Source organism: Gossypium hirsutum, chromosome A07 (assembly GCF_007990345.1).
Source record: "Gossypium hirsutum isolate 1008001.06 chromosome A07, Gossypium_hirsutum_v2.1, whole genome shotgun sequence".
In the NCBI taxonomy this organism is placed as follows: domain Eukaryota; kingdom Viridiplantae; phylum Streptophyta; class Magnoliopsida; order Malvales; family Malvaceae; genus Gossypium; species Gossypium hirsutum.
In genome coordinates this window covers 18,523,852-18,532,798 of record NC_053430.1, presented here as the reverse complement: position 1 = coordinate 18,532,798, position 8,947 = coordinate 18,523,852, and the positions used below count along the sequence as shown (strand labels likewise).

The following is an 8,947-nucleotide window of genomic DNA, read 5'->3' as shown; positions in this document are numbered from 1 at the left end:
AATTGTGAGATTACACGGTGTTCCTATGTCTATAATTTTTTATCGAGATTCTCAGTTTACTTCAAGATTTTAGAAACAGTTGTATGAATTTCTCGGTATGTGACTTAATTTTAGCACAACTTTTTATCTATAGACTGATGGGCAATCTGAGCGAGTTATTCAAATTTTAAAAGACATGCTTCATGCTTGTGTTATTAATTTTGAATTAGGTTGGGAGCGTTATTTACCTTTGGCCGAATTTGTATACAACAATAGTTTTCAATCAAATATTCAAATGGCTCCATATGAAGCTTTATATGGTCGTAAATGTCGATCACCTATTTGTTGCATGAAACTAAGTGAAAGAAAAATGATCAGACCAGAACTAATCCAGAAACGGAAGACATTGTTAAGAAAATTCGAGATAGATTGAAGACAATTTTTGATAGACAGAAATCATATGCAGATTTGAAACGTTGAGATATTGAATATTCTGTTGGCGATAAAGTATTTCTTAAAGTTTCGCATTGGAAGAAAATTTTGAGATTTGGCCGAAAAGGGAAACTGAGTCCTCATTTTATTAGACCGTATGATATCATGGAAAGAATGGGACCAGTTGCATATCGTTTAGCTTTGCTTGCTGAATTACAGAAAATTCATGATGTTTTTCACATTTCAATGCTCAGAAGATATCGATCGGACCCATCTCATGTTATTTCGACTGAGAATATTAAAATTCAACCTGATTTTTCATATGAAGAAGAACTGGTTGAGATTTTAGCACGTGAGGTGAAAGAGTTGTGTAATAAACGAGTTCCCTTAGTGAGAGTAGTATGACGTAGTCATAGTGTTCAGAAAAAGACTTGGGAACTAGAAGAGACAATGAGATCTCAATACCCCCACCTCTTTTCAGGTAAATTTCGGGGACAAAATTTATTAAGGGGGAGAATTGTAACGATCTGATAGTCACAAGTATCAGAAAGTGTATTTTCGGGTCTCTGTTTTTATAAAACAGACTCATAAATATTTTTAATAAATATTTACGAAGCTAGTTGTGTAGTTAATTAGGTTTTGGTTAGGTGAATTTGCATGAATTAAGAGTAATTAGGTATAAGGACTAAATTTCATAAAGGATGAAAGTTGAATTTTAGATTAAAGAAACTAAACGGACTAAAGAAGTAATTAATCCTTATTTCAACAAGTGGATGGTGTTGGTGAGAACACGTGTAAAATTTATATACATATATTTATTAATAAATTATACTTACTTAATATTTAAGTATATATATAATATTATCATAATAATAAGTAAATGAAATAATAATAAAACAAAACAAATAAGATGAAAAAGAAATAGAAAAAGAAAAAAATTGAAATGAAAATAGAGAAGGAAATAAAGAAAAGAAAAAGAGAAAGAAAGAGGGAAAAGCTAGGGTTTCAATTGTTCAAAGCTCAACTGGTTAATTAATTTAGTCTATTTTCTTGTAATTTTTATGTTTTTAGAATCCTGGTATTAAATACTACTCGACCCATGTCGAAATTTTAGAAATTATTGAGTTTTTAAATGTTGTCTATGTTGAATAATTTGAGTATTAGAGACTAAATTGATAGAATTTTAAGTTATAAATGAAAAAGGATTGAATTGTAGAATAAAGTATAAAATTTGAGTATTAGGAACTAATTTGTGAAATTTTAAAATTTAGGGATTCAAGAGAAATTAGAGAGTTAAATCTAGTTTAAAGTGGAAATTGAATGAAAATATAGAATTAATTGTGAAGAAATAAAATTAGTCTCGATTTAGGGACTAAATTGGCATTTAGACAAATGTTGAGTAAAAAGTTGAACTATTCAATATGAAATTGAATTGTATTGTATTGATAAATTTTAATTGTTTTAATTCCGTAGCTAACGTTGTGTCAGAATCCTCGACCAAAAAGGGAAAAGATAAAGTTGACGAGGAATAGCTCGGAATTTCTGGTTTGTATTTCTATAATCCGAATCCAATTATTAATTGTTGTATTTTGATTTGATGTTTATGGTTAGTTGATGAGGTGAGAATTATTGTGTTTTGCAATTGAAATGGATTGATTTACTATGTGAGGAAATTATTGAATTTATATTGATTGAATTGGTATATATATTGATTATTTGATTTAAAATGAATATTGGTTGTTTTTGAACAGTGAATTGGAGCCCTATTAACTGTATCAGGCTGAGTCGGATATAGATGACATGCCATAAGATTGGAAGAGTTCAAGGATTTCTTCGACTTCTAGTTGATGAGACACTGGGTGTCAATTTATTACTTCGGATATATTCGATGAGGCAGTGGGTGCCAATTTACTTCGGTTTAGCTGATTAGACACTGGGTATCAAATTATTACTTCGAATTATCCGATGAGGTACTGGGAGTCAAACTGGTGTGTTTGGTTGGATTCACATATCCGGTCGAGTCCGAGTCGTGTTAATAAGGGTAATTAATTGAAATTGCATTATGATTGATGTTAGATGATATTGTATGTGAAATGAAAATGGGACAGTGAATTGAAATATGGATTGAGACACATGAATTGTGTATTCATGAATTGGATATGGAATGAACAAAATTATTGTTTAAATAATATGTGTATTATATTGTGAAAAGCTATTTATATAACAAATATGAGAATTGAGATATTGTGAAACAAATGAAATGTGATATGGTTATTGAAATATTTAGATTGTATATTTGTGATTTCATATTTTTTTTATATTCAGATTATAGAAATATCACTGAGTTTATACTCTACGTACGGTTTTATATTTAGTGTGCAGGTTAGGTACTTAATTTGATCGTCGATTGAGCATCCAACAACGGTCACGAACTCAAACGTGGTGATGTTTTATCCTTTTGTGTCGGCATGTACCTAGGGTGTCTAAATATTAATCATTTTGTGGATTGATTGTAAATAAGATTATAAGCTAATATTGTTAGTTATATACATATAAATACGTATTTATGTTTGAGGTTATATTATGGCATGTTTAAGTTAATGTTTAAATGAACATGAAATAGGCAAAATAGATTGAATTTGACATGTTTATAATTTGGAATTGAATGATACTTTGATGATATGATTTGATGATATAATTGAGGTACCAATGAGGTACATTGGTTAGGCACCTAGAATGATTATTTTGACATGTTTTGAAATTTTGTCTGTTTGGTCGGTAATGCTCCAAAACCCTATTCCGGCAATGAATGTGGGTTACAGGCGTTACATCAAATATCGCAGTACCCTCTCCTTTGGTGCCGTTTTCGCTCATTTTCAACCTCCAACATGTCTCTACATCACTCAACCATATGCCAGGGCCCCCAATGACACTATTGACCAAATTGGGTCTCAAAATGAGTAAAAACAAAACTTTTACACTTATCAACTTAAAATATGAAAATTACGAATAGCTACAAAAAAAAGATGCTACTTTGCTTGAGAATAAGCTTTTTAAGTATACAGGGAAAGCCTAATTTGTCATATCAAATTACAACAGATCAGAGGACCTAGATTTGAACCTTGGAGATGACATTGTTGGGAGGGGCAGCTACGAACCCCTAACATAAACCGTAAAACGGACATGAAATATATAAAAGAAACCTAGTATGGACTTGTTGAACAAAGTTTTTCTATTTTAATAATATTTTTTATGTTTATGAATTTTTAAATTATTTAGTTAATAAAACTAGATCAATTGATCGGATTGAAAATTGACGGTTTGACCAATCCAATTATAGAAAACATAAAATTCAAGGGATTATCACGTGTGATCAATCCACGTCAACAAATAATTAATTTTAAAAAAAATCATAGTATACATGTGGATTATTACATGGATGCAACGTTCATGTATGCTATATCAATAAAATTAATAAACATTAATTTTTATTTATTTTAAAATAATTTGATAATAATAAAAATTCAATAATTAAAAAAAATAAAAATAATTTTTATAAAATTTGAGCGCTAAATAAGTAAAATAATCGGAGGTGTTAGAAGCTGTGCTCAGTTAAGACATCTGGACTTTGTACAGTGTTTTAACTGGCTTGAACTGTTGAATTTTACGTATGTAAAAAAGAAAAATATAGGGTTTTTTACCCCAATATTATAAAAAAAATATACACCAAAATGGGTTGTCAGCCAGATTAATTATGAAAATGGTATACTTTTTAGGGTCGTGCCTACCTGACAGGCACAACCCATTATTTTATTATTAATTTTTTTTTGTTTTAAAGAATTATTATTATATTATTTTTAATATTTATATTAATATATAGATAAACATGCGAGTTTTACACGGATAAAAAATACCCGAAATGGGTCGAGCCTGTCAGGTAGGCACGACTAGTCGTGCCTGACAGGCAGGCACAACACCTTGCATATTTCCTTTTTCTTTCTTTGCATTTTACAAAAAAATTGGTCTTATATCACTTTTGGTCCCTCTACTAGGCCTAAAATTAAAATTCAATCTTTATACTTGAATTTCTACAATAATATTTGGTCCTATTTTTTTATAATTTTTTTCAAATAATTAATATTGTTAATTACTCTTGTTAAAGTTTTTGACGTGTTTTTTAAACAAAATATTAGTTTAACAAAACAATGATATGTTAAGCTGTAATAAGTTTTAAATAATAAAATTTCTAACAAAAATGTATTCCAACTTAACATATCATTATTTTGTTAAACTAATATTTTGTTTAAAAAAACACGTCAAAAATTTTATCAGAGTAATTAACAAAAATTTTAATACAATTTTGTTAGAAATTTTAGGCCTAGTAGAGGGACCAAAAGTGATGTAAGACTAATTTTTTGTAAAATGCAAAGAAAGAAAGGGAAATGTGCAGGGTGTTGTGCCTGTCTGTCAGGCACGACTATCTGACAGGCTCGACCCGTTTCGGGTATTTTTTATTCGTGTAAAACCCGTATGTTTACCTATATATTAATATAAATATTAAAAATAATATAATAATAATTATTTAAAACAAAAAAATTAATAATAAAATAATGGGTTGTGCCTGTCAAGTAGGCACGATTACAAAAAGTATATTATTTTCGTAATTAATCTGACTGACAACTCATTTTTGTGTATAATTTTTTTTATAATATTGGGTAAAAAACCCAAAAATATGTAATCTTTCTTTTTTTCTCTGTTTTTTCATTAGCACACTGCACATGCTTGGAAAAGCTAAAGACTAAAGAGCTCTCTCTTCCTGCTTCTTCTGAAAAACCTTTGGATTGAGGCTTACCGGAGCTTTAAAAGGAAACCTTTTTTTGTTAATATCGTCCGACTTACGAACTCAAAAGTTCGAATCTCATGTACGTTTCTATCACCTGCTCTTTCTTTAGAAGAAAAAGTTTTAATCTCTTTTTCGTCGGGGAGAATATCATCGGTCTTCGAGTTTCGAGATCCGATTTTCATGGTGGCAAATGTGCTTTTATAGATCCCAGTTTCTCGCTTTCTTTTCAATTTTTTTTTTATTTTTCTTACTGAAATTCTAAGGGGAGTGAATTGAAAGACAACACTTTCTTGTTTTTCAGGTTTTTTGTAAAAGGATTGAAGCTTTGATTGTGGAGATACCAGTTTGAAAGGCAAAGTTTTTTTTTCTTTCCAGCGAGCTTTTCAAGTACCAAAGCTTTAACAAATGGTAGTGGAAGTAGCAGCAACAGCGCGTTTACAGTGGTCAAAGCCGATTCCTCCTCAACCTCCATCTTCCTCTCAAGCTCTAGTTTCAGCTACCTCTTCACCTTCTGTTCTTTGTTTGAAGTCGGTTCGCCGGTCAGCTCTGTTCGGTGCTCACTCCACCACTCTCCAACGCTCCCGATGCCGTGAGTTTCTCTATCCAAGGTCCAGAACTTTAAAAAGAGCTTGCAGTGCTAGTTTAGTCGATGACTTCTCTGATGAAGAATTCTCAAAAAAGATTCAAGAATTGGCTCCCAAATTCCAGTCACCGGACGACAGTGATAAACCCATTAGCGAAGTTAACATGAAGGATTTAGATTCTGAATCTTTGAAGCCGTCGTGGTTGGAAAGAGGAGAAGAAATAATCCCATCAAACATAGAACGTAAAGCCAACAGCGTGGATCTTCCGCTTTCGCTTCGGATTATAAAGAGGAAACTACAATGGCAAGAAGGGTTTCGTGACGCAGGGGAGTCGGCTTTTTGTTCAATGAAGAAGGCTTTTTCGTCAATGGTTTTTATAATCCGAGAGCTTCATAGTTACACTTTGCAGATGCGAGAGCTTTTGTTTTATGAAGATTTACAAGGGGTTCTTGTTAGAGTTCAAAAAGAGATGCACGCTTCGTTTGTTTGGTTGTTCCAACAGGTCTTTTCTCATACGCCCACTTTGATGGTTTACGTGATGGTCCTGTTAGCTAATTATTCGGTTCATTCTATGGGAAGCACCGCTGCTCTGGCTGCAGTAGCAGCGCCCAGTTCCCCATCTGCCTCTTATGTTTCTGTGGTTAAAGATCAGAAGCACCCAAAGTTCGATTTTTCATCTATAAAGCCGTTTTCAGTAACGTCATCGAGCGGGAAAACCACTTCCATCGGCGGAAACAATGGCGGCGGTGGAAAAGCCAGGCCCATCGCCAGTGGGACCGACGGAGATGGACTCTTCAATGCAGCAGAGCAGTTCAGAACCATTGTTCCCGATGGTGCTTCCCAGTTATCATCTCTAGGAACAACAGGTGAATCGCAAACAGCGTCATCAACTTCAGGACGAGTAACTAGAGAAGAAGAGCTCAGCCTTTGGAGCACTATCGTTGATGAAGCTTCAAAGATGCAAGCTTTATTCAGTGATGAAACGATTGATAATGAAACCATTAGGAGTTTCATTTCACCTGTAATGGCAAAGATGGAACCAGATGACTATCATGAAGATTACTTAAAAACAGAGCTTCTTTATAAAACAGAGTTGTCACAAGAGCCTAACAATCCTCTCCTCCTTGCCAATTATGCCCAGTTTCTCTACCTTGTTGTACGTGATTATGACAGGTACGAAATCTTTGCCATCTTTCATTTAATTGATAGTATTAGTATTCAATTTTCTCTTTGGCTCTTGGTGGAAAACTAAAATGCAGTACCGACTCAACTGATTCAGCTGAACAAGTTGGAATTGCAAATTACAACAATATCTATTTATTGTCCTATTATTTCTGACTGCGCAGAAATAATTTATAAAGAATCCTTTAAAAATGTTATCAACCTTGTCGTTTTGCTCATACTTAAGATGTGGGTTTTTCTTGAATCTTTGATAGAAGAGGAATGTGTGGTGCATGCAGCTTCATAGCTTTCCCGTCCATGGCAACTCTGAAAATATCCCCTCATCTATTACCTTTATGCACGTGACTTGTCACGTGCTGAACTCAGAAAAAATATCACCTTTTTCCTTTTTCCCTTCTCCGCATGCTAATATGACCTAATCGTTAGATTTTTGACTTGGAAAAAGATTTGAACTTTACTTGGGGATGATGTGATTACAGCTGTTTTTGGCTAATGGTACGCCTTTTTCTTTTAAAAATTTGTGCGGAAACAGAGCGGAGGAGTACTTCAAGAAAGCGATAGATGTAGAACCAGCGGACGGTGAAGCATACAGTAAATACGCTAGCTTTTTATGGAGAGTGAGGAAAGATTTGTGGGCAGCTGAGGAAACTTTGTTGGGAGCCATATCAGCAGATCCTGCCAACTCTTATTACTCAGCATACTATGCTCATTTCCTGTGGAATACTGGTGGAGACGACACTTGTTTCCCTCTTACCTCTCCAGACACTACCCAAAAAGAATCTTAATATCTATCCTCTTTATGTATATAAAGGGAAATGAAGATGACCCACCAAAGCAAATCATATGGACAAAGGCTAAATAAGGTATGATTTAAAGTTTTAATGGCGGCGGCGGTGGTGGAGGTATGCTTGGGGGATTGCAGGGTTTCACGTGAGGAAGTGAAATGCATGGAAGTTGGCGACAATGGGAAAACTTGGATCAGTAGTGTGCGGTGTCGTATGCCAGAGCTAGGCAAGGCTGGCACTCAGGACCTACTGTTCATGGGGGGGGACTTTGGGTTCACAGCTCAAATTATTGGGTTTTTTTTTTTTTTGGGTTTTGACACCAAACCACATGACAAATTGTAATTAGTACTTTTAACTATATTTTGTTAATATAAGAACCATTTTTAAATTTTTTTATTTAAATGTCTGTATTTAATAAATTTTAAAATGTATAGTGTTAGCATCTTCATGTGCATTTTATAGTTGCTTTTCCTCGTCTCCTTACGTTTCGCATGCTTTCCACTAAATATATGTTCGTTTTACGATGAAGAAGGAAGTATTTGACAAATAATATGAGAAACTAGTTGTATTGGATGACAGGTAGAAGGGAATACTTGCAGAGAAAAAAAAAACCTGATTCATTTTGTCTGACTACATCTTTTGTAGTTTTGGCAGCGTAATTTGTAAAGTCTATTACTAAAGCAGTTCAATTAGGGCTTAAATTGGAGCTTTTTTTACTCATTCCGTAGTGGGCTTCGTGCTGATTGTTAAGCTCGAGGGCTGAAAAAGATGATAACAGCGAGCTAGATGATGCATAGATGGAGGCTTGATGAAATTTTGGTTTTAAGGAGAATTGAATTAGGTCATAGAGGATTTGATTACATCAATAAAAGTAAACAACTTACCGCTTCCTCAATTTTCGTTAAAGCTAAAGTTATGGATGTTTCTTTTCATCATGAATCAGGATAAAAACCTTAAAAAGATTGTAGGTTATTATTGTGGGGAAGATGGACATAGTAGACCTCATTGTTATAAAATGATATGAAATTGGAAGAAGTTCAACTTAATTGCAAAACTCGTTAGAAGAATGAATGAAATAAGAAGACCGCAACAAGGTAGATTTGTGTAAGGAAGGATTGATTTGAGTAATGAAGATCAACATT

The 8,947-nt window shown here is 33.3% G+C and overlaps 1 protein-coding gene across 2 annotated transcripts; it reads left to right on the top strand.

Moving 5' to 3' along the window:
• The first annotated feature begins 5,109 nt into the window (after positions 1–5,109).
• LOC107960048 (uncharacterized) lies at positions 5,110–8,201 on the top strand. 2 transcript variants are annotated; one of them, XM_016896253.2, is made up of 3 exons: positions 5,110–5,333; positions 5,556–7,011; positions 7,553–8,201. In XM_016896253.2, the coding sequence occupies exons 2-3, from the start codon at positions 5,660–5,662 to the stop codon at positions 7,803–7,805; spliced, it is 1,605 nt and encodes a 534-aa protein (XP_016751742.1). In that variant the 5' UTR covers positions 5,110–5,333; positions 5,556–5,659; the 3' UTR covers positions 7,806–8,201. The 2 variants fall into 2 exon arrangements, with proteins under 2 accessions (XP_016751742.1, XP_016751743.1); XM_016896254.2 differs by having other exon boundaries at positions 5,156–5,446.
• The last annotated feature ends 746 nt before the right edge of the window (positions 8,202–8,947 follow it).